Source organism: Chiloscyllium punctatum, chromosome 15, assembly GCF_047496795.1.
Source record: "Chiloscyllium punctatum isolate Juve2018m chromosome 15, sChiPun1.3, whole genome shotgun sequence".
Lineage (NCBI taxonomy): Eukaryota > Metazoa > Chordata > Chondrichthyes > Orectolobiformes > Hemiscylliidae > Chiloscyllium > Chiloscyllium punctatum.
Window position 1 is genome coordinate 77,117,780 of NC_092753.1, and position 26,948 is coordinate 77,144,727.

The 26,948-nt window shown below is 40.7% G+C and overlaps 1 protein-coding gene across 4 annotated transcripts in view; it reads left to right on the plus strand.

The window, feature by feature from the left end:
- The window catches only part of LOC140486422 (interferon alpha/beta receptor 1a-like), a 39,394-nt gene extending 31,977 nt beyond the window's left edge, over nt 1–7,417 (plus strand). For all 4 annotated transcript variants that reach the window (XM_072585530.1, XM_072585532.1, XM_072585529.1 and 1 more), the window contains one exon: nt 517–7,417. In XM_072585530.1, coding sequence (XP_072441631.1) covers nt 517–813 — 297 coding nt within the window. In that variant the 3' untranslated portion in view covers nt 814–7,417. The remainder of the gene's footprint in view (nt 1–516) is intronic.
- The last annotated feature ends 19,531 nt before the right edge of the window (nt 7,418–26,948 follow it).

Genomic DNA, 26,948 nt, shown 5'->3' on the forward strand with positions numbered 1-26,948 from the left:
CTGCTGGACAAAGTGGTGGAGGCTGGTACAATTGCAACATTTAAAAGGCATCTGGATGGATATATGAAAAGGAAGGGTTTGGAGGGATATGGGCCAGGTGCTGGCAAATGGGACTAGATTAGGTTGGGATATCTGGTTGGCATGGACGAGTTGGACCAAAGGGCCTGTTTTTGTGCTGTACATCTGACTTTAAAACATCCATTTGCCCTTTAGTGGAAATAAAAGATCTTCAATAAGAGCACTCTGAAATCTTGGTGTCCTAGCAAGTATATTTCCATGTTATTGATCCTATATCTGAAGCTGTTTGAGAGTTCTTACTGACTATTTCTCTACGTCACAGCAGTGACACTGCTGTAAATTATATTTTCTTGCTCGTAAGGTACTTGAATGTCCTGGGTTTACAAACAACACAATACAACTGGAATTTTTTTTTAAAATAGACATGCTTTAGCTTGGCATAAATAATATAGCAAATGATTACAATTCTATTTATCATTTTTTTGTTTATTGTTGCAGTATTTCAGTGAACCTACCCAGAATGCATTCATTGAACTAGCACCAGAGGAAGATGCTGAAGAGTGCTGTGATCAACTCAAAGTCATTTTTAAAAATGAAAACCTGAGTACATACTCCAGTTCTTTAACTTTACCAAATACTGGAAATGAGATAAGTGATGACCATGGTCAAACCAGTACAGATTCTGGACAGTTTTCTAATGAAGGAAGTTCCAACAGTAACAGTTCGGAAGAATCAGAGGGAAGTGTATTAACAAGGCTAGATCTGCAGAGTTCAACTGGGTCCTTTTATGATTAAAGATTCTGCTGATATTCAACATTTCAGGGAAATGGTTGTTCAAGCTGCCATAAGCAAATATGGGTGTGAAAAAAATAAATGTTTTGGATGTGGGGACCAAATATTATATTTCCAGACTTGCTGATGGCACAAAACTAGGTGGAAATGTGAGTTGTAAGAAGAATGCAAAGATGCTTCAAGTAAATCTTAAACTGACTAAGTGAGTGGGCAAGAGTTTGGCAGATGAAAAATGATATGAAAACCTTTGGAATTGTCAACCTTGGTAAGAAAAACAGTTTCTCTTAAATGGTGAAAGATTGGAAAATGTTGATTTTCAAAGAGACCCAGGTGGCCTTATTCATCCATCACTGAAAGTTAACATTTTTATGATCCCAGCTGAGACTACTACTGGAGAAGTCGTTCTGGCCGAACAGATTTATTTTTTTAAAGTTATTTAATATGATGGTCATTAATTGAAACATTGTCACTTGAGGCTGCAGTGTTTCTGTAACAATAGAACAGAATTTTGTTATAAAATGGTGAAAACACAAAAAAAAGCTAATGAGATCAAACATAATTAGAAAAGAAATCTTAAAATGCACAGCAAAACAAAGTCACAGCTGTTCTCTGATGTCACTTCACAGTGATTCAAATTCATAGAGGTTACCGCTATATATCTAATTACTAATTTTGACTTAATTGATCTTCCTCCATTCTTACATGTGAAACGTGAAATTGTTTTACATGAGTATGCACAAATCTAAGAGTTTAAATTTTCTCAGTCCCTAGTAGTCTGCAAATTTCTAACCAGATACTCCTGGTTTGGATGTTGCACAAACTTAATATTTCTACTGAGGTAGTGGTGCTTGCCATGAGCTGTTCTATTCTCCTTTTTTAGAGAGAAGCTATATTTGCTTCTAACCCAGCCAAGTATTGTTCAAGTTCCAAATAACATTTGATCTCTGGGTTTCCGAATAATCAGTCAATCTTTGATCATCCTGAACCAAAAAAAAACACTAGCTGATGACTCTCCGTGTTTACCCACATTCATAAACCACCACATTAAAAACAATTCTCCATTATGTCTAAAAGTTTCATGCTCTCTGACAGATACTGGATGAGGTCACTGCTCCAGAAAGACTGCCTGACCAAGATCATTTTTTAAAAGCTCTTCAGAAAAGTTACCACAACCCTATATGCCACTGCTCTACAATCCAGATGGTAAAAATGATACATACATAAACATGGAGACAGTGATCCATTTCATTACAAATGCAGGTACGTTCAGCAATTAGGAAGGCAAAAGATATATTAAGCTTTTTATGCTGGAGAGTTTGAATACAGGAGTAAAGATTCTTTTAAAGAGCTGGTTCACGAGAAGTGTGGGAACCAAGAGAGACTGTGTTTTACATAGATACCATGGTGCACAAAATACTTAGAAAGTCATTAAGTGAAGTCAGAGTCAGGCAGAAAGCAACAAAATCTAAATCAGCGAATGTGCATGTGAGTGCGTGGAATATGGTAAATGAGATTGGAGGGTTACAGGCACAAATTGCCATGTGCAATTATGATGTGGCAATAATAGACCTGGCTTGAGATTTGGCAGGACATGTTTGACATTTTTGGTTACAAAATGTTCAGAAAAGATGGGGAAGGAGAATGGAAAAAGTAGGACAAACAAATCCAGAGCTGACTGGATGACAAAAGAGATAGAGAACATGTTAATGAGCAAAGCGTGTAAATGGACTGGTGTCTGGTAGTAAACTAAATTTAACGTAAAGCTTTCAAACAATATGGTTAAGAATGTAAGTAGTTATCTGTGCACACTCCAATGTAATGGGTTGAGGATGCAAGAATGACCTGTAGAACTTCCACTGTGTAGTTTCAAATTACTAATTTTTCAGATCACATTGTGTTAAGTCTTTGAGATTTCTCTTGTGCAGTCTCCTCACCAGGATCTTTTACCAAGAGGGGGAGACATTTACACAGTTATAGAATCATAGAGATGTACAGCATGGAAACATCCTTTTGGTCCAACTTGTTCATGCCGATCAGAAATCCTAACCTAATCTTGTCCCATTTGCCAGCAGTTGGCCCCTATCCCTCAAAACTCCTCCCATTCATATACCCACCCAGATACCTTTTTAAATTGTACCAGCCTCCACCACTTTCTGTGGCAGGTTATTCCATACACACACCACCTGCTGCGTGAAAAAGTTGCCCCTTTGGTCCCTTTCAAATTTTTCCCTCCTCATCCTAATATGATGCCGTCTAGTTCTGGACTCCCCCACCCGAGGATATTTACCCTATCCATGCCCCAGATGATTTTATAAACCTATATAAGGTTACCCCTCAGCCTCTGAAGCTCCAGGGATGACAGCCCCAGCTTATTCAACCTCTCCTCCCTATAGCTCAAATCCTCCAACCCTGGTAACATCCTCCCAACTCCTATACTCAGTACACTGACCAATAAAGGAAAGCATACTAAATGTCATCTTCACTATCCTATCTACCTGGGACTTCACTTTCAAGGAGCTATGTACCTGCACTCCAAGGTCTCTTTGTTCAGCAAAACTCCCCAGGACCTTACCATTAAGTGTGTAAGTCCTGCTCTGATTTACCTCTCCAAAGTTCTCTAAATTTAGTTAATCATTGGTGTTGTTCTTTTCATATTAGTTATCTGTTATGAATATTCATTTCCTATCTATATCCAATGGACCAAGCATACTACATTCTCCATGCAAGTGCTTTCTCCTCCAGTCTCCTGACTATTTCTGGTTGTTCTTGCCACCATCTTTCAATTAATGGGATCAAGAATCTGGATTTTTTTTTCTTTCTTTGTACAGTTTTTTTTTCCTTTGTCACTTCAAATTGTGAATTTGAAAGTGGTGTTCTCCAGGGATCAGTGTTGAGACCTTAGCTTTTTCTGATTTATATAAATTATTTGCAAATGGATGTTGAGGACAAAATTTGCAGATACTAGGCTAAGGTGAGTAGCGAATTGAGAATGATGCTGTGACTTCAGAGGGATACTCACAAGTTGTTTAAATGAACAGATACCCAGCAGATGATTTTCAATGCAGACAAATGTGAGGTAATGCATTTATGTAGGAGATACGTGGAGACAGGCTCAATGGTACAACTTTAAGGGGAATATAAGAACAGGGGGACCTCTGGGTTCAATGCATACTTATCTCAAGGTGGTCAGCCAAGTTGAAATAGTTGTTAAGGAAGCTTATAGGATTCTTGGGTTTATAAATAGAGCCGTAGAGTATAAAAGCAAGGAAATGGTGCCGCACCTCTACAATATCATTGGTCAGAGTACATTTGGAGTATTATGTTCAGTTCTGGACACCTTGTTTAAGGAAGGATGTTAAAGCCCTGAAGAGAGTGCAAAGTAGATTTACTAGAATAATATACGTTTTAGATACAAGGAAAGATGAGAGAAATTGGGCTCATTCTTGGAGTAGAGAAGATTAATATGTGACCTTACTGTGGTGTTCAAACGAACAGCAATTTTGACAAGATAAAAGAGGATATTCTGTTTCCATTAGTTGGTTTGTCAGTAACTAGGGGTCACAATTTCAAGCTCATGGCCCTGAACTACCAGTTGCCTGCCACTTCAACACACCACCCTGTTCCCTGGCCAACATCTGTGTCTCGGGCTTGCAGCAGTGCTCCAGTGAAGGTCGGTGTGAGCTGAAAGGTAAGCACCTCATTTTCTGTTTGGGAACTCTGCAGCCTTCTTGGACTCAGCGTTGAATTCAACAATTTTAGGGCTTGAGCACCTTGTGCTATGTCCCTAACCCCCTCACAACAGGCCTTGTCATCATATGGGCTGCTACAACAAACAATTCTATCAACCACTACTGCTGCCCATTAGTCGCTACTCATTCCCCAGGCTGACCTTTACCTATTCCTTTGTGTGTCCAACTGTATTTCTCTTCCTCTGGGATCAGTCTCCAACTATAATTTATTCCTCCCCTCCACCCCATCTTCAGCATATATACCAACCTTTTCATAGCTGTAATCAGTTCTGAAGAACGGTCATTGGACCTGAAATGTTAATTCTGAATTCTCTCCACAGATGCTGCCAGACCTGCTGAGGTTTTTTTCCAGTGATTTCTGGTTTTGTTACTGATTTCCCATTAACTTTCTCTCTCCTCACCATCCTAGACCCCAGATGCACCTTGCAGGCGGAGCAGCACATCACTCAATCTAGTCTACTGTATTCACTGCTCTATACACTGAGGAGACAAAACTCACACTGGGTGATTGCTTTTCAGAGCATAGTATTTTGCCTCTGAAAATGACCCCGAGCATCCACTTGCCTGCCACCTCAATGTACCACAATGTTCCCTGCTCAACATCTGTCTCGGGCTTGCTGCAATGCACAAGTGAAGCTTAGTGTGAGCTGGAAGAGCAGCATCTCATTTATGCCCGGAGAGACTGCAGCCTTCTAGACTCAATTTTCAGTTCCGTAATTTTAGGATCGAGAAGTGAAATTGCTGGAAAAACTGAACAGGTCTGGCAGCATCCATAGAGAGAAAGTAGAGTTAATGTTGGGTTCAGTGACCCTTCAGATTGGCCCCCACTAGCAGCTAGGAGAAAGTGAGGACTGCAGATGCTGGAGATCGGAGTCAAAAAGTGTGGCACTGGAAAAGCATATGTCAGGCAGCATCCGAGGAGACAGTGCATGAGGAGACAGTGCTTCAGGTAATCAGAACTGGAAGAGGATAGAGATTTAACATAAGCAAAAGATGAGGGTTGGGAGAAAAGAACAAAAAAGGTCTGTGAGCGATGAAAAACAAGAAGCTAATTAATTGCCTAAAGGACTGAGGGTACATGGGCGAAGATGTGGTGATGGTGCAAGAAATAGAACAAAAGATGGAATTAGAGGAATTACAAATAGCAGCAGCAGAACCCTCGTGTATAAATATGGGGTCAGTGATTTATGGAGTCAAATCATAAAAAAGCATGGAAAATAATGACTGTGTAAAGTTGAAAGATGAGGGACTGTTTCTCAATCTAACTGGACCAGTGTCAGAAGCCAAGGTCAGTATGGGCAGGGAACTAAAAAGAGAGTTCAAATCTGAGGTGCTGCTTTCAGTCTGAAGTGCGTTTTTCAGTAAAATGATGACCCCAATCTGAATTTGATCCCATTAATGTAGAGTACAGCTCATCTTTGTTTGGTTTGTCGTATGAATCTTTCTCTTTCTCTTTCAAACCAAACGGCAGACTGCTTTGAGAGTTCATTTTAAATAACATTCTAATATAAATCAGGCCAGAATCTGTTCGAGAGATAAATGGCCAAGAAATCTAGCAAGTATAAACAGGATTTATAATCAAACTTACTCCTGTATTACTATATTATCCAGGGTCCTCAATTAGCATTTCAAACCATTGTCCCAGTTGGGTACAGAAATCCTGGCTAGTTGAATTCTATGTATGGTCCAGCTCAGTGTTACAACACACAGCATTGCAGTGAATATAGTAACAAATTTAGGGCCATGTTTGCACTGCTACCAATGTCTTTTCTCTTGACCAAACGCAAGCTGAGAAACAGATGCCAGAACATTTTATTTTAGGCTTCTTGTTATGAAATGATGTGCTGGTCAGGTGAATTGGCCATGATAAAATTGCCCTTTGTGTTAGGTGCATTAGTCAAGAGGGAAATGGGTCTGGGTGGGTTACTCTTCGGAGGGTCGGTGTGGACTCATTAGGCCGATGGGCCAATTTCCACACTGTAGGAAATCTTTTTTAAAAATCACCTTAGACAAATTCTTAAAAAGCTTTAAAATACTGTAAAAGTTTGCTGTATCTGCTGGACCATTGTTTTCCACGCAGTTTGCAGGATGAATTATCCACAGGTTGGATGGTTACGCTTGGGAGAATGATGTAGAAACCAATTTGCCCATCCTCTCACTGCAGTGTGTTTGAATGTAGGGGGAAGAGAAGACTGTGGTCACCTCTTGTGCACCTTACCTGAGACCAATGCCTCATCCCTCATTGATGTCCAGCTCTTGCTCTGCCAGCAAGTCACTTTTCACTCGTGGGTAGTTTGCCAGATGTCTCTGCAAGGCAAATTATGGTATATCAGAATAAAGATAGAAGATGTGGCACAGACAGATCCGTGTGTGTATGTTTTGTGTATGGTTTGTTTCATATACCTGTAACCCTATTCTAGGAATTATGTGACAGAGGTCTGCTGCAAAAGCATCTCTGATATTGACAAACTCTGGGGGACCTTCGAGCACGATTGACTCTTTGCTAGGAGGTTAACTAGCTTTATCTAGTGGGTGGAATGAAATTCCTTCACAATAATACTACTGTATCCTGCGTCACATCCTGTTTACCAGTGTCACTTGCTGCAACAGCAGTCTGTAGTACCATGTTTCTGACACTTGATGGCAGCATTTTGCAGAGCAATGTCCTTCCATGATCCAAATCTCATTACTTTCTGATTTTAAAATCCTCAGTTTTCTATTGTTGCCTCTTAAATCAATGGATTACTAAAGTTGGCTTTGGATGAATGTTTACAGCTTTTGTGTTGCAAGTTGTTTACAGGCAATTTGCTGACTGTTCTCTACAATGCACTGTTCAGCTGAATAAAAAATCTATTGCATTCTTGTCTGTTATCCTTTTCATTCACAGTATCATGGAAGCCAACCTTGAGTATAATTGTTCCAGAGGTGGAAGACATCACCACAGTCTTCTCTACTACATTAAGTTGCACTATAGAATCCCACAACTTACCCAAGGCCTGCAGCATGCTTTAAACATCCTAAAGTTCCTCTTCACCACCTTGTGTGCCTTGCAGAGTCAATATGTCTGTTTATCCAATAAATTGTAGGTGGCAGAGTAAAGTCAGAGGCATTGTCAATGCTTAAGCTATGATCTCAGTTAACATTTTTCTGCTTGATATGGCAAATAATTTAGTACTCTTCTTCCTATACTCATTGACCTACACTGGGATAGCTCTACCAGGCCATTTGGCTGCTCTCTCATTAGACAGATGACTGGTGCTGATCTAACCTGAAAGTCACCACACCTCAGGTGCGGGAAGAAATTGAGAAGGGTGAAAGTGAGGACTGCAAATGCTAGAGATCAGAGTCCAGATTAGAGTGGTGCTGGAAAAGCACAGCAGGTCAGGCAGCATCCGAGGAGCAGGAAAATCGACGTTACGGGAAAAAGCCCTTAATCAGGAATGAGGCAGAGAGCCTCTGAGGTGGAGAGGTAAATGGGAGGGACTGAGAAGCTGAGTCCTTCATAGTAACCTCAGCTAGTGTTGGAATTGAACTACACTTGGTATCCCTCTGTCTTGCAAACCAATCATTAGCATACCCTGTAATATAAAAGTAAAGTACTGCAAATGCTGGAATTATCAAGCAAGAGACATATTGGTCTTGACATGTTAACTCAGTGTTTCTCTCTGTACAGTTGCTGCCAGATCTAAGTTTCTCCAGCACTTTTTTTCAGAAAACTCCATGACTGCCTTGGTTACTCTGACATTCAGGAATTGATCATTTTATTTAATAAGTTTTATAGACCAGGCCAGACCCCCTCAAAATATTCTAAGAAGGTAGCCTAGAACCTAAGTAGGCAACACGATGACTCCGTTGTTAGCACTGCTGCTTCAATGCCAGGGACCTGTTTTCGATTCCAGTATTTGGCGACTATCTGTGTGGAGTTTGCACATTCTCCCCATGTTTGTGTGGGTTTCTCCTGGGTGCTCTGGTTTCCTCCCACAATCCAAAGGCATGAATTGGCCATGCTAAATTGTGTAGGTTAGATGCATTACTTAGGAGTAAATATAGGGTAGGGGAATGGGTCTGGGTGGGTCATGGAGGGGTGATGTGGACTTGTTGGGCTGAACAGCCTGTTTCTGCACTCTAGGGATTCTATTCTAAATGATTTTTCTTATTTTAAAGGCAGATGTAAAGTGGGTGTTCCAGGTGTGATGTAACTGGTCAAATCACTGCTTTAAGCAGAACAGAATTTACTTAAACAATACAGTTGAAACACAAACAAAAGAAAGTGGAATTTAGAGTAACTATTGGAAAACTTAACATTAATGCAGCAGCTTAACTAATTAACTGTTCCAATATAGTAGCATCCCATAAACACTGCCCCCCCGCCCCCAACTCTTCAAACAAAAATTTAGGTCTTTACAGGCAGGAGGGAACAACATCCAAAGACATTTCAGAGAAAGTCAGGAATCATTCATTGAAGTTTGACAACCATTCTGGTACTCAAATATCTTGAGTGCTACAGCTTAAAAAAACTAGAAACATCTGAACTTGGAGAACTGGTCACTCCCCTTCCAGTATTAAATTGATTTAAAGAAACACCATTGATTCAGGCTGGCACCCTAGCTTTTTCAACACCTCTGCCCTTGCAACATCTCTTCAATGAAATCCAGGTCAAAATAACTTTCTTTAAAGTACAGCATTGTTACACCTCCCCCTTTTTAAAAAATCATTAGTATACAAAGATGGCTTTATTTTAAAACCTTTAGTCTTACTCTTAGTACACTGCAATACCTGTACTTAACGTTGACTCTAACCCGATAAACATTCACTACTATATCCTATTTCAGTTGGTTTACTCCTGCCGCTGAACAACTTGCCTTCATCCAAGTTGTGACAACACATTGGCAATTGTGTTTTCTCATCCTGCCACGTGTATAATTTTCAAATTGCGTGACTGCATTAATAAGCTCCAACTAAACAGTCTGGAATTGTTGTCCTTAAGTTTCTCCAAAAGCTTTAATCAGTTATGATCAATATTTAGGAGATGGTCAGGACTGCAGATGTTGGTTAGTCAGAGTTGATGACTTGTGGATCTGGAGAAAGTGCAGCAGATCAAGCAGCACCCAGGAATAGGTAAGTCTATGTTTCACATCAGAACCTTTTGTCAGACTTGAAATATCGACTCCCCTGTTCCTGTGATACAGCTTGACCTGCTGTGCTTTTTCCAGCTCCATACTTTATTGACTGTGATCAGTATATACAATTGTCTCAGACATGCTGGTAGCAATATAAATGTTGTAACGCCAGCATCAAGCTCAAGATCTCTTCCTCATTTGTGGAATTTTCTGTTGATGAATATTCAATTTCCTGGGGGAATACCTGATAGGGCTATCTTCTCGTCATGATTTTGTAAGAATACAGCACTGACACCTATATCATTCACATCAAAAGCCACTTGAATAACTTTGCATAATTAAGTGTGGCTAACACTGGGGCAGTGGTTAACTTTTCTCCTGCTCCTTGGATGAAACTTGACTGACTGTGCTTTTCCAGCACCACGTTTCGACTCTGATCTCCAGCATCTGCAGTCCTCACTTTCTCTCACCTTTCAAATTCTGACAGTCTGTTGTCCATTGAAATTTTCTGCACTTCTTCAATAATTCAGTCAGTGGAGCAACCATACTGCCAAAAATTGGTACAAATTTTCTGAAAAACCCACTCAATTTCAGGAATCGTAGTACTGCTGTCTTCATCGATGGTGTGGGATACTCCCAAGTAACCTTTTTTTTCCCACATTCCATGGGGCCAATTGTCCATATCCGATAGCATAGCCCAGGAATGTGACTTGGGCTTTGGCGAATTCTCTCTTAACCAGGTTTATTACCAAGCCTGCCTCCTGAAACCATACAGTCATAGAGATATATGGTGCAGAAACGGACCCTTTTGATAACTCATCCATGCCAATCACAGACCCTATATAAGTCGAATCCCATTTGCTAGCATTTGGCCCATGTCCTTCTAAACATTTCCTGTTTATATACCCATACAGGTGCCTTTAAATGTTGTAATTGTACCAGCCTCCACCACTTCCTCTGGCAGCTCATTCCATACATGCATCACCCTCTGTGAAAATGTTGTCCCTTAGGTCATTTTTATATGTTTACTCTCTCAACTTAAACCCATGCCCTCTAATTTTGGACTCCCCATACCAAGAGAAAAGACCTTGTCTATTTACCCAACCATACTCCTCATGATTTTATAAATCTCCATAAGGTCATCCATCAGCCTCTGATGCTCCAGGGAAAATAGCCACAGCCTATTCAGCTTCTCAGGTCATTTTGATTTTCCTCTGGAAAGTAATTCAATAATTTATCCCAATTTTTGAGAACTTCCTCATTGTCCAATTTAATTTGAGGAATGTCTTGTTCAGAATCCTCTGAATTTGCTCTTCACTCTGTGTTGTAACCAGTAACACAGTCTCCTTTGACTTTCTTTCCCTATCAAAATACCTTTTGAGCATATTCACATCACACACTCTGGGAGATTTATTTCTATCTGGAGTTTTTATTAAATAATTCACCTCAATCTCCTTTCAATTTGATAGGGTCCGCTAAACTTTGCTTTAAAAGGTTTACCTATCACTGGAAGTAATATATGTTCACTCCATTAGTAAAATTGCAAATTTTTGATGTCTTGTCTGCTTCCTTTTCATTGTATGCTGTGATACTTTTAAATGCTGTGTAGCCAACTCCCCTACGCTACTTAATTGTTCCCTAAAATTTGACACATTGTGCAAATTTGTGGTCTCTGAATTCTGGCTCACCAATTTCTCTTTAATTAATTTCAGTGGTCTACATACCTCATGCCTAAAAATTCAAGTGGACTGAATTTGGTTGATTCATTTGGTGCATCTCTAATGGCAAAAAGTACAAACGGAATTCCTTTATCCCAGTTGTCTAGGTAGTCTTGGCAATAAGCCCTTAATATGGTCTTTAAAATTTGATGCCACCTTTCTAACTCTCCCTGTGAATCTGGATGGTATGCAGTGGATTTGAATTGTTTTATTTCTAAAGTATCCATAACTTCCCTGAATAATTTTGGTATAAAATTATCTGATTATACCTCTGTGTTTAGTCCGTATCTAGTAAAAATTGAGTAACTCTTCTACAATCCTTATCACAGTGATATTGAATAATGAATTGGTCTCTGGAGGTCTGGTGAACATATCCGCTATTGTCAACAAATACTGAATTCCCACTTTTTGATTTATAAATGGGTGCTAAGCAATCATTAAGATCTTTCTAAAAGGTTCCTCAAATGCAGGAATGGGTACTAAAGGTGCTGGTTTTATTATTGCCTGAGGTTTTCCAATTACCTGAAATGTATGTCATATCTGGCAAAAGTCAATTATATCCTTATGCAGTCCAGGCCAGTAAAAATGATTTTATATTTAGTTTGAGTTCTTCTTACCCCTAAATGATTTCCTACTGGTAATTCATGTACTACCTGCAACACCTCCTTTCTATAACCTACCAATAGTACAACTTGATGACCTTCTGCCCATTTCTCATTGGTCTGAATGTGTGATGGTCTCCATTTTCTTATCAAGAGATCATTTTTAAGACAGTAACATGTGCATGTTACAAAACACTCATTCTTTTTCTGTGTACACTTTTCCAGACAATTGCTTCAGTTTTTCATCTTTCTGTTGTAATTCAGTGATTTTTCTCTGAACTAAAAATACCCACTTTCTCTTCCACTTGTTTTTTCTTAATCATTCCATCAAGCATGGCCTCTGATATTTCTATTACAACTTCGTTATCTGTATTCTTTGATTTCTCCTCCAGTTCAACTGGTCGCTTTGTGACCTTCTTATCACACAGTCAGGAAATGTCCCAGGATATACTTACTGTAATACCTAAGTTGCCTGATTTTCCACTGGCTTTGCAACCACAGTAGGCAACACTCCTACCTCTGAACCAGCTATATTGTTACTGAAGACAAATTGTATTGCTCAAGCTCAGAGTTTCTCCAGTACTCCTACCATTACTTCTTTATTTTTCACTCCAACCTCACTTTATAAAATAAGAGTGCTCCTTGCCTCACCATGAATTCCACATGCTAGCACTTCCCCTGGCAACAGTCATTCTGAGTTATGTTTCTCCTCATCTCGCAACATCATAGATTGACGTGATCCCATATCTCTTAATACTGTAGCTTCTTTACAAGATGCTCCTGGCCTTTGTAAGTAAACCTTGCCTTCACAAAAAAGTGGTTTAAAAAGATCTGGCACTTCCTTCTCAACCAATCTCCAATATTCTAAAGCAGCTTTTTAGCCTCTACTGTGTCTTCCTTTACCACTTTGACAAAATTCACTGCCTTATCCTGTTTTCCTGCATCTGTCTTCCCAGTGCTTTTCCTAAACCACCAACACTGTATCTTCACGTGGCCTATTTTATTGCAGTGAAAGTACTAGAGCTTTTTAACTTCCCTTTCCCCTTCATGAGTTTCTCTTTTACCCTGTGGTAAGCTATCTATATTATCTTCATTGAAATCTACTTTTCCCTTACCACCTGAGGATTTCTCCTCTTCCCAGTTTCTATTCCTCACAGACTGAAATTGATGTCTTAAGACAATGTTGATTTATGAATCAATTCATAATCATCAGATATTTCAGCTGCTGATCATGCTGTTTTAAACTCTCTGTTCTACCAGGAGTTCTCATTATCACAGGAGGTGAATTTTTGAACTCTTACAAAATAATTGTCTCTCTAAGAGCATCATATCTTTGATCTATTTTTAATATCCTTATCCACCTATCAAAATTACTTTGTTTGATTCTTTCAAACTCAATGTATATTTGACCAGGGTCTCACCTTAGATTCCTGAAACATTGTCTGTGGGCTTCTGGCACAAACTCATATGCATTAAAGGTGGCTTTCTTTACCTCCTCGTACGCCCCAGGTACCTCCTCTGATAGTGATGCAAATACCTCACTAGCTCTACCGACCAACTTTGTTTGGATCAACAAAACCTACATGGTTATTGGCCACTTCATTTGTTTAGCTACTTTCCCAAATTAGATCAAAGTGGCTTCCACATCCTTCTCAGCAAATTAAGATAATGCTTGGAAATATTTAAACAGATCCCTACCAGGCCTTCGGCTAAAATGGGTTTGCTTATCATCACTATCCTTTTCACTAAATCTACCTTCTACTTTGACCTCCATCCTTGTAATTCGTCTTTCCTGTCTAATTGCCAACTTCTGAAGTTCAAACTCTCTCTCTTTCTGCTTTTCTTCTCTCTCATTTTCCCTTTCTTCTGCTATGGCCTTCCTCTCCTTTTCTTTTTGTTTTGCTAAGGCTATTCTTTCCTTTTCTCCTTCCTCTGCTTTTAATCATAATTCAAACTGCTTCAGTTCCTTCTCATGCTCAAGCTGCTTCATCTGCAATTGAATTCAAGCCATTTCTTAAATATTGAGTATAACTGTAATTACCTCGCCTTTTCTCACAAAGGCAACCCCAACTTCAGCTTATCTGCCAATTTGAACAGTTATGTCTTGCTCACTTTTTGTAAAGGCCCCAAAGTCACTTCTTCCATCCCCAAAATATCTTGCTGACTGAAAGGGCCATTACAACACAAAGCACTATTTAAACCAATTGAATTCAACACCCGAAACAAAAGACAGTAAGACCTTTGAGTCCAACAGCCCTAAACTCAAATTGGAATTATAGAATAATCCTGACAAGAACCTCCAATCTGTTATGGACCAGGCCAGACCCCCTCAAAATATTATAAGAAGGTAGAATAAACTTTTTCTTATTTTTGTAGGTAGAGGTGAAGTGAGTGCAACTGTTCAAACCACTTGGCTTTAAATAAAACATAGTTTATGTAAACACTAAAGTTGAAACATGAACAAAAGAAAGCGGAATTCAAAATAACTATTGGAAAACTTAACTGACCCAATACACCAACTTAACTAATTAACTGTTCCAATATACTAACATCCTATAAACAACCTCCTTGGCAAAAAAAAGGTAAAATCAAACACAATTTTTACAGGCAGGAGGGAACAACATTCAGAGACATTTCAGAGAAAGTCAGTTCTGAATCCTTTACTGAAGCTTGTAACCCTGCTGGACTCCTACATCTTGTGACTGCTACAGCTAAACAAAAACTGCAAACCCCTGAACTGGGAGAACTGGCCGCTCCCCTTCCATTGTTAAATGGTTTTTAAAAAACACTTGACTCAGGCTGGCCCCCTAGCCACTTCGGCACCTCTGCCTTTACAACCTCTCTTCAAAATAACCCAGGACAAAATAACATATTTTAAAGTCAAACCTTCCCTGTTCCCTGAAGTCTGTCTTACTGCATAATTAAAGAGAGGAAATCAAGGTTGGAACAGAAACGTTGCACACTTCATCTACTCAGATAGCAGCTTACTCTGCAGAAATCGATCTCTGTCTCTTCTGTATACATATACGCATACAGAAAAATATAACACCTCTATCCAGGACTGCGGAGTTACCCAAACATTAAATCCTGCATCTATGCAGAAAGGATTTCACAACAATGGGATCACTCCATGTGCATTGCAGCTAATTAAGTAAACTTGACATATAGTTGTTATTATAGGAACCATGTCAGCCAATTTGCACAGCAGGTTCCCTCAATAGAAATTGGATAATGACCAGACAATCAGTTTTTGTGATGTTGATTAGGGGATACATATTGGCCAGGATACTAGAGGTAACTCTCCTGTTCCTCAAAGAACTAGTGTGGAATTTTGTACATTCACTTGAGCAAGCAGGTTGGACTTTGGTTTAACACCTCACTTGAGAAATGGAATCTCATACTGTGCTGAAGTATCAGTGCACTCATCCTGGACTGCAACTTAAAGAACCATTGATATCTTTCTTAAGAAGGTTGAGTGCTACTGACTGCACCATAACTGAAAGACCATCACTTCTGGGAAGAATGTCATCATGTCCGAGGAGCGGCTATCCAGTTTCAAATATAATGCACAGAGACAAGCTACACTCCTTACCAGACGTATTCTCATGTTTATGTTTCATCTTCCTTCACTGAAATGTTACAAGTCTACATTCCCACAGCTTCCAACTCTTGTTTTAAAGGTCTCCCGTACTTGACTGAAAGGAAGGACTGCCATAGAAATAAAAAGCCAGAATTACCTTCATATCTATTACCTTCATATACACTGCCCTATCAAAAGTAAACCATACCTTCAGATCTTCATGGAGATTTCTGCAATAGTGGCCGATTGCTTCCTTCATAAAGCTCAGCGTATCTTCTCTGACTATGTGCCTTGACTGACCTTCACTCTCTGGAGGGAGAAATAGTGGGTTCAAAACAGTCTATGACCATGTTGCCTCCTGGTCTCTTTCATTGGTTCATAATAATCAAGAACAAAATTCCATTGCAATTCTTTCACTTTCTTAATGCATAGAGAAATAGTCACATGTGACTCTGAATGGTAAAACTGGGACCAAAAAACTGCCAAGCCTGAGGAAACATGAAAAGAGGAATAATTGAGGACAATTTCCATGTTGCAAGACTGAAGCTCCGCTGTTTTAATGGTTCCCATGGTGGTCTTTCAGAGATAACTTAAAAAGCAGGCTGTATGTGTTGTAGTGAGACAATACACCTGAATCCAGCAAACTCACAATTGTTATTGACTACATTGATGAAGTGGCTGTGACAATTTTCTTGCTTTCAATAGAAGTATTCATGGAATGATGTAAATTCCCAGGAAGTTGTGGTGTATCACAGTAATATCACACATTTAGAACCTTCCTTTCTAGAAAGTCTTTGGGGTAGTATTAGATGCAAGGAAGGGGCATAAAAATTAGCCAAAGAAACAGCAGACCTTAGGATCAGGAACAGTTTAGATTTCGGCAACAGAAGATAAAGGGATTGATTAAAAGGGGGAAATAGATTACGAGGATAAACTTGCAGGAACCATGCAAACAGATTGTAAAACCTTCTATAGGTATGTGAAGAGAAAATGATTAGTGAAGACAAATGTACATCAAACAGGGGAAGTTATGATGAGGAACAAAGACATGACAGACCAATCAATACATAGTTTGGTTCTGTCTTCATAAAGGACGACACAAATAACATTACTGAAGTTTTGGGGAATTCACAGTCGAGTGAAGGAAATCAGTATTGACAAAGAAATGGTGTTGACGAAATTGGTGGGATTGAAGCTGATAAATTCCTAAGCACTGGAAATAATCTGGAGAATGCTACTTTTGAGGATCTGTTTGCTAATTTTCTTCCAAGCTCCCTAAATTCTGACTATTGACTATAACATTAGGTATTTCTGTCAGTTTCATATCAAAATGACTATGGACATAAAGAAGAAGCTGCAAATGGAGGCCCCTATTCCCCCCAGCCTCTATGTTGTTGGTACCAACATGGACCATGACTTTTGACTGATCAGCCTTGCCCAGATGTATGCCCCATTGCTGCCCTGTGACATCCTTGGCCATGGCATCAGAGAAATAACACACCATTCTGGATGCACACACAGACCTGTATTTTCCCCAAAGGAATGCCCTAATATTATTGATTTTCCACTGTTCTGCCTGCCTGTACAGCTGAGCCACCTGCAATACACTTCTCTGACAAACTAACAGTACCCAAAATGGAAAATAATCTCATTTCACCACTTGCACTGCCTATCTGGCAGTTATACATTCTCCCGCCTGCCGTATGTTCCTTTCCTGAGGTGTGAAGATCTTCCTAGAGTGCTATCCACATATTCCTTCACCTCATGGATGTCCCACATTGACTCCAGCCACCATGTTCCAGTTTTCTGCAGCCTATGGGTGAGATTTTTCCCTTCCTGTTATTGGCTGTGTAGTCATGCTATATAGAGAAGAAATGTCCAAGCTAGTGCTTACTCTCCTAACCTCTAATTCGTTGAGAGATAAATTCATGTTATTGAATTTTATACCAATGAGGTTCAATTAGAGAAAATTCTCTGAACCTTTATATTTCCTTCCTCCATTTGCAGCTGCTTCTTTATGTCCACAGTCATTTTGATATGAAACTGACTGAAATACCTAATGTTATATCAGCATGTGTTCAGCATTTAATCCCAGACATCAATTCAACACAAAAATGCCTGTAATACCAACAATTCTCACATTCCAATACCGTCACATGTTCAATAAGAAAATGTTGCTTGCATTCAGTCAGCATTAGCACTGATAATAAAATGGCCAGCTGCAGTGAGTATGCCTCATAGTAGAGGCCACCTGTCCACAGCAGACCAGGAAACACATTCGTGCAGTTTTGCATTTCCATCCAAGGATTCTGTTTTCAAATGGAAAAAAACAAAACCTTTGCATGCATTTTTATTTACACTGTGAATTACCCAAGTTACCCGTGATGCATAGAACCATTCTCATGCATGAACATTTCTTATGCACTGTTCAAGTTTGTCCCTCTTTTGTTGGTCACTTCACTGGGGATTGGTCAGCTCAGTTGGCTAGACAGCTACTTTGCACATATGGCAGAGATTTTCCTACACAACCACCCACCTTACTTACTGTGTCCGTTGCTCTATATGGGGAGACAGAATGCCAATTTGCAGAGCATTTCAAGGAGCATCTCTGGGACGCATGCACCAAACACCCCTGCTGCCCTATTGTCGAACACTTCAACTCTTCAACTCCCCCTCCCACCCCCTCCCCCCCCCCAAGGACATGCAAGTCCTAGACCGCCTCCACCACCAAATCAAAGCCACCTGAGAAATGGAGGAAGAATGTCTTGGAACCCTCCAACCACACGGCATCAACAGCAACTTCACTAGTTTCCAAATATCCTTTACACCACCTCATCCCAGATCCAACCCTCCAACAGGGCACCGCCCTGTTGAACTGTCCTACCTGATTATCAGCCCTCCCACTTATTCACTCCACGTTCACCACCCACCTATCACAATCACTGCCCCCCCCACACCTGCATCCACCCATCACCTTCCCAGCAACCTTCCCCAGACTCACCCACACCCTCCTATTTATCTCTCAGCCCCTCTTCCCCAACCCCACATTCCTGATGAAGGGCTTATGCCCGAAATGTCGACTCTCCTGCTCCTTGGATGCTGCCTGACTTGCTGTGCTTTTCCAGTACCACACTTTACGACTCTGACTCTCCAGCATCTGCAGTCCTTACTTTCTCTCAACTGCTTTGCAAACCAGAGTAACATCAACAGCATGTATTCAATTCCTACACTGGCTGGGTGTACTGTGAGGGACTTGAAAGTGGAGTCACAGATAGACAAGGTGGTGAAGGTGTTCGGTAAGCTGCATTGAGTATAGGAGTTTGGAGGGCATTTTGCAGATGTACAGGACATTGGTTAGGCTGGGTTTGGAATACTGCAATCAATTTTACTCTCCCTTCTCCAGGAAAGATGTCAAATTTGAAAGGGTTCAGAAAAGATTTATGAGACTATGGGCAGAGGCTGAATAGGCTGTGGCAATTTTCCCTGGAACACTGGAGGATGAAGGGTGACCTTATCGAAGTTTATAAAATCTAATCAATATCTTTTCTCCCGGGTATAGGGGGTCCAAAACTAGATGCTATAGGTTTAAGGTGAGAAGGGAAAGATTTAAGAGGCACTGAAAGAGCAGTGTTTTTCAAACAGAGGCTGATGCGTGAATGGATTGAACTGCCAGATGAAATGGTGGAGGCTGGTACAATTACAACATTTAAAAGGCATCCAAATGGTTACATGAATAAGAAGGGTTGAAAGGGATATGGGTCAAATGCTCACGAACGGGATTGCATTAATTTAGGATATCTGGTCAGCATGAACGAGTTGGACCAAAGGGTTTGTTTCCCTGCTGTACATCTCTATGATTCTATGACTCCCTTCCCAACCTCTCCCCTCACCTGGGGCATGATGACTCCCAGATTAAACCACTACCAATAATCTCTCTCTAATGAGAAAGAAACCCTGGGGTCTGTTAGGACTATGGTGGCCTAAGTTGCACAAGCGCAAGTTGTTGGTTTTCGCATCAGAATAGCTGGTTGGAACGATGTGCTCTTTGGTTCTGTTTTGATATCTTCTTGACTGACTCTGCTGATCTACATTATTGTCTTAGACATCTCTTTCCTTTAGTTGCATTATTTGTGTCCCCTAAAGCAATTTTTTTAGTTTTATTTTAACCTTGGCATCCTTTGTGATGCTGTCGTTGGAACATTGTTGTCCCGTACGTTTTGTTTATCTATTCACCAAATCATGTGACCAGCCAAGTATTGTAAATCTGTCCTGACATACTTAGGGCTCCAAGACTAAGCTTCACCCTGCTTCTGGTGTGTTAAGTGGCAGTAGCTTTGCGACTATCATGTTCAGGTCTTCAGTCTCATCATTGCTTTAGGCACTGAGATTAATTTATCATTATGGACTGAGAATTGATCCCATTACAGAGACAATTTTACACTTGGGGATTTGTGTTTTGGATTGCCATCCGGTGTGACTTTACACAGGCCTGTAAAGCTCATAACATTCCAGGAAGCACCAGTCTCCATCTGTTACCTCTCATTCTGTTATCTTCATTACAGAAGTCACAAATCTTTTTTCTGTCTTAGACTTGATGTTGCCAACCTGTTCTAGAGTTTATCTAATTAGTACCTACAATTAATTTGTCAGAATCATTGTCCAACATTTCCATATCAATTGTGTCTATTAGCTATCTAAGCTAATTTATCTTCTTCATAGCTGAACGATCACATGGAAAATGATTGAGCTTCTTGCAGTTAACACACTGGTTTCCCAATACTGTCTTTCTTTCATTTTATATGATGACCTCTGCAATATAGACAAGCTTCCCTTCAGTCTTGAGTTTTCTGCTGGTGTTTAAATGGATACTTGTTGCCTTAGTCAACAGTGTTGCCTCTGAAAAGTCTCAGCTGCTTTTCAACATGGTGGACAGATCTGAGATACTTATGAAAACAATGCGGCGATCTTGGTGGTTTTGAGCAGAAGATCCCAAGTTTTGTGCAGAAACTTCTCTGTTTTCCCATATGTGCTGTAGATTTTAATTTATAATCACAGAGCTTCTACATAAGTTTCTACCATTGTAAAGAGTGATATCCTCTTACCTTAGCAGTAACGCTGTCATAGTAGGATGTTGTATGCCTAGGGTAATGCTACCTATGATAAGATAAACTTTCTGACTGCATCCTGTGAAATATTACTTATAGATTTCAGCCCCTCATCATGGGTCATTCCCTATGTGACCAACATAGTGTGATGATGCTGCTCCTTTAACAAATTTTGTTGTCCTTGGTCTTTTTCTCAGAGGGGTCATAGATGCAGAGTTGCCAAGAGGTCTGGGTTTAGATGGGTTTTAGGGCCAATTTGCTTATAGTTTAGAGATAGTGCCTCAAGCTTTCAAGTTTTAAAAAACACGTGTACAATGAAAGGGGAGTGGTCAGTTCTCCCAGCTCAGCTTTTCTCTGGCTTGGTTTGGTCTTAGCAGGCAGTCAGTTGAGAAGCTGCTCGACCCAAAGAAGCAAGTCCCTGCTGATCCTCCCTCTGTCTGACATCTCTCCTGTAAGATCCTGTGTTTGACTTTACCTTTTTTGCCAAGGGATGTTTATGAGGATTGTTTCAATTATTTGGAACAGCATCATTAAATTGGGGTAATCTATTGGGTTTTCGGATAGGTTAAGTTATTCTACATTCGGCTTTCTTTTGTTTGTGTTTCATTCGGTAATCTTGCAAATAAATTCTGTTTTGTTTAAAACCAAGTGGTTGGGCCAGCTGCATCCCTCCTGGAATATCCACTTTACATCTGCTTAAAGCAACGAGCAAAGTTAGAGTCTGGGCTACTTTCTTGAAAGGTTTTGAGGGGGTCTCGTCTGGTCCATGACAATAGCATTCCGAAATGATGCCACTAAAGAACACTGTGCAAATAGTTGAAGTAATTAAAGCAAGCTACTTCAATGTCTCGTTCTTCCTTTAAGGTGAAGATGACCATTTTCATCAGTTTTGATAATGTTCGATGACACGTTGTGACTGCTAAGATGAATCTGTACCCAACAGGTTCTGCTGCAAACAGGACATGAACGACCATGCGAATGAGGTTTAGATAAATTGCTAGCTTGGATTTCCTCTCCTTGCATTTTCTCTCAGCCCCTTGTTTTCAAAAGAAACCACCCTTTTTTTTTGATTGCATCAGTTGCAATTATTCAGGGCAAGATTCTCCAAGGCCCAATGTCAATGTCAAAACTCCAAAACAAAATCTTCCAAGTTTCTCAGTTGTGCTTCCTTTGACTGCCATGAGACCCCACTCCAGATCAATCTCTTCATGTAAGACTTGCTTTGGATAGTGATTGTCTGGCATTCTGGCTCCGTGACCAACTCAACACTCTTGTGATTGTTCCAATATGATGTGGAGGCTTGGCACATCAGCTCAGGAGAACACCTCAATATCTGGCCTTCAATCCTGCTATCTGATCTTCAGAAACTTCCAAAGGCAGTGCAAGTGAAAGTAGCTGACTTTCTTTCAGATTTTCTGGTTCACAGTCAAAGTCTTGTAAGCATGTAGTAAATTGGGCAGGACATTTACTCTGTAAATGTTCAGTTTGGTTCCCAGCCTTCATTTCCAGATTAATATATTTCTCATCCAAGCTTCTACAAGCACTGTGTGGTTTCATGAGATTCAATGTAAATTACAATGATGTAACTTATCATGTGACTCTGACATCAGCAAGAGACTACCGCAGTCTCAAATGTAGTTGCTAAGAGGGAGGTTCTAGACACTACACTATAGAGCTGTATTTGAGAATCTACATGTATAGACATAAATTAAGGAGAACTACAGTAAATGAGTCTATGGCTCTGTGACTCTATGAGGGGTTGTAGAGCCAGATGTAGTAAAGAACAGCCACAGAGATAGTGTATGTAAACATTCATAGCCTGAGATATTCCAGACTTGTATCTCAATGTGCAAGTAGCAGATTTAACATGCAAGGTAAAGCTCTCAGTATTGTTGAATATATTAATCATTATTTTCATGTGACTAATTGGAAATCCATTATAGGATTGTGGGTCATTGCTTTTTATATTAATAAACAACAATTTGTGTGGGCATGTGATCTTAATGCTGTATATGCACAGTTTAGATAAGATTCCCTACAGTATGGAAACAGGTCCTTTGGCCCAACCACTCAATACCGACCCTCTGAAGAGTAACCCACCCAGACCCATTTCCCTCTGACTAATGCACCTAACGCTATGGGCAATTTAGCATGGCCAATTCTACTGGCCTGCACATCTTTGGACTGTGGGAGGAAATCGGAGCATCCGGAGGAAACCCATGCAGACACGGGGAGAATGTGCAAACTCCACACAAGGCTGGAATTGAACCTGGGACCCTAGTGCTTGAGGCAGCAGTGCTAACCACTGAGCCACCATGCCACCCCTGTAGTTCTTGCATGTATGTTTTTGTTGGTAAAATGGAAAGGAGAATTGCACCATCTGTGATCATTTGTTGATCATTGTGAATAACATAAGAGCAGGAGCAAACCATTCAGCCTTTAGGCTCTGTACCAACATACAATTTGATCAGGGCTGATTAGAACCTCAGTTCCATAGAACCTCATTTGCTTCATATCCCTGGATATACGTTATCTAACAAACACCTTCCAGTCTTAGAGACATAGAACCATAAGCACAGAAACAGACCTCTCAGTCCAACCAGTTTATACCATCATTATCCCAAACTAAACTAGTCCCCACCTGCCTGTGCTTGGCCCATATCCCTCCAAACCTTTCCTATTCTTGAACTTACCCAAGTGTCTGTTAAACGTTGTGACTGTACTCACACCCACCACTTCTGGAAGTTCATTCCACACACGAATGTGTAAAAAAAAATTGGCCCTCATGTCCTTTTTAAATCTCTCCCTACTCACCTTAAAAATATGTCCCCTAATCTTGAAATTCACAACCTAGGGAAAAGACACTGTTATTCACCGTCTCTATAGCCCTCATGATTCTAAAAACCTCTATAAGGTTACTCCTGTACTCCTGTACTCCAGTGAAAGACATCTCAGTTTGTCCAGCCTGTCCCTATAACTGAAACCTTCCATTCCCAGTAACAACCTGGTAAATCTTTTTTGAACCATCTCCAGTTTGATAATATTCTTTTGATAGCAGTCTTAGTCTTGAAAATTTCAATTTAGCCAATAACCATAGCATTTAGGTGGTGGTTAGTTGGGGTGGGAGTGCATCATCACATTCCATATTTACAGGACTCTCAGTGTGATAAAATGCTTCCTAGTTTTACTTCCAATTCAGCATAAATGAGGAACTGAACTTAAAACCTTAGTACCAGGCTGAATAATGTCGTTATTCCAACTGGCGAGCTGTTAAATATCTTAAAATTGATCTATGCAATAGGTGGCAGAAAAGGAAGAGTTTTACATTTAAATCTGACCACCCCCCCCCAACAAAATGTGTTAATTCAGAGTGTCACAAACATCCAAGTATTATGCTGCATTTCAGTTCGCCCAATGGAACTTTTATTGCTGGACTTTCTACAAATCTCTTTAAAAACCGCAGAAAATTCAAAGATTCATTGGATCGCGCAATTTGAAATTTTTATTTGGACTTGTACAGGAGCAGAAGGAAGCTTAACCCAATGTCTCCTCTACGTTGGGGAGACAGGCCGCCTACTTGCGGAACATTTGAGCGAACACCTCTGGGACACCCGCACCAACCAACCCAACCACCCCATGGCTGAACACTTTAACTCCCCATCCCACTCCACCAAGGACATGCAGGTCCTTGGCTTCCATCGCCAGACCATAGCAACACGACGGTTGGAGGAAGAGCACCTCATCTTCCGCCTAGGAACCCTCCAACCACACGGGATGAATGCAGATTTCTCCAGCTTCCTCATTTCCCCTCCCCCCACCTTATCTCAGTCCCAACCCTCGGACTCAGCACTGCCTTCTTGACCTGCAATCTTCTTCCCGACCTCCCCACCCCCACCCCCTCTCCGACCTATCACCCTCATCTTAACCTCCTTCCACCTATCGCATTCCCAACACCCCTCCCCCAAGTCCCTCCTCCCTACCTTTTATCTTAGCCTGCTTGGCACACCTTCCTCATTCCTGAAGAAGGGCTTATGCCCGAAAATTTGATTCTCCTGCTCCTTGGATGCTACCTGACCTGCTGCGCTTTTCCAGCAACACAGTTTTCGGCTCTGATTCTCCAGCATCTGCAGTCCTCACTTTCTCTCAGAAGGAAGCTGTGTTTTGTTCAGATGATTTTGTGTCATTGCACATTTGTACAGGTTGACCAAAGACTATGTGCCTGTATAACCCACAACATTGTCAGGAGCATTAGCCCTGAGGCATAAGACCCTGCTAGGTCACCAGAACAAAGCTCTCCCAAGAGGCTAGTGCCAATCCCTTGAGTTGTTACTTATTTTTCACCTTTCAAGAAGCACGCATCACTGCATCAGCTGTCACAACAGAAAACGTTAACAATCTGCTCATTCTGCTTATGAAAGAACAATCTGTGAAAATGAGAGGAAGGATTAAAAATAGAACAGAGTAATGAAAAATTAAATACAGAATAGAAACCGCTCTTATCTCCATTTTAATATTATGGTCCCTTTGAGAATGCACTTACAGCTTGCTATTTTCTGCCTTCCATAAACATAAGTTCATCAAAAAGTCCATGTACATACATCAAGAGCACATCCTCAGCAATAACCTGCTCACTGACACCTGTCAGGGCCACTTAGCTCCTGATCTCATGACATCTTTGGTTCAAGCATGGACAAAAGAGCTGATTTCCAGAGGTGAGGTCAGAGTGACAGCCCATGACCTCAAGGCCAAATCAGTGGAAATCAGGGGAAAAAGTCTATGTGGTTGGAGTCATATCTGGCTCATAGGAAGATGGTCGTGGTTCTTGGAGTTCAGTCATCTCAATTTAAGGAGGTTTCTGCAGGAGTTCCTCAAGGTAGTGTCCTAGGCCCAACTATCTTCTGCTGCTTCATCAATGCACTTCCCTACATTATAAGGTCAGACATGGAGATGTCCGTCAATAATGTCCTGCACCTTTCACAACTTCTCAGCACTCCATGTACAAATGCAACAAAACCTGGACAATATCCTGCCTTGGGCTGACAAGTGGTAACATTTGCACCACACAAATGCCAGGCAATGATCATCAAGAGACAATCTAATAATTGCCTCTTGACATTCAATGGTGTTACCATCACTGAATCGCCCACCATCAACATCCTGGGGGTTACCATTGACCAGAAAATCAATTGGACTCCACACATAAACACAGCAGCTACAAGAGCAGGTCAAATGTTAGGAATTCTGCAGCAAGTAACTCACCTCCTGACTCCTGAAAGCCTGTCAACAATGCACAAGTCTTGAATGTGATGGAATACTCCCCACTTGCCTGGATGAGTGCAGCTCAAACAACACTCAGAAAGCTTGAACCATCCACAAAAGTAGGCCCCGTTGATTGTCACCACACTCACAAACATTCACTTTACCCAGAACTGTCACTTAGCAGCAACAGTGAGTGCCACAAGATGCACTGCAATAATTCACCAAATATTCTCAGACAGCACTTTCTAAACCCATGACCACTTCCATCTAGAAGGATAAGGACAGCAGATACATGGGAACATCACCACTTTTAAATTCCTGAACAAGCCACTCACTATCCTGATTTGGAAATATATTGTTATTCCTTCAGGATCACTGGGACAAAATACTGAAATTCCTTCCCTATTGGCATTGTCAGTCCATCTACAGCACGTGGACTGCAGTGGTTCAAGAAGGCAGCTCACTACCACCTTCTCAAGGGGAAACTAGAGACGGGCAATAAATACTTGCCCATATCCCACAAGTGAATAAAAGAAAACACTAAAACTTAACAAACCACACCAAATTACATTTATCTAGCACCTTTATGAAATAAAACATTACACAGTGTCAAAGGAATGGTATTCACTTGAAATGGCAGCCAAGCCACATGAGGATATAAGAAGATACTCACCTATAACTACTCTACTTGCTGACCAACACTGGTTCCCAGTCCATTAATGCCTATATTTTAACAGTTTTATCCACATGTTCGAATCCCTCCACTTGCTTCTTCTTACTATCTTTGTAAACTCCTCCAGCTTCCACTGAGAATTCTGTTTTCTGCCAACTCTAGTCTTTAGTGTATTACCACGGCTCCCCCCCCCCCCCCCCACCCCCTGCCCCACTCCTACCAGTGGTGACCACACCATCAGCCCTGAGCTCTGTTTTAATTATAATAAATGCAATATTGCTATTCAATTATGGTGAAGACCATGGTCCTTCTCTGTTGTTCTGCTCCTAATT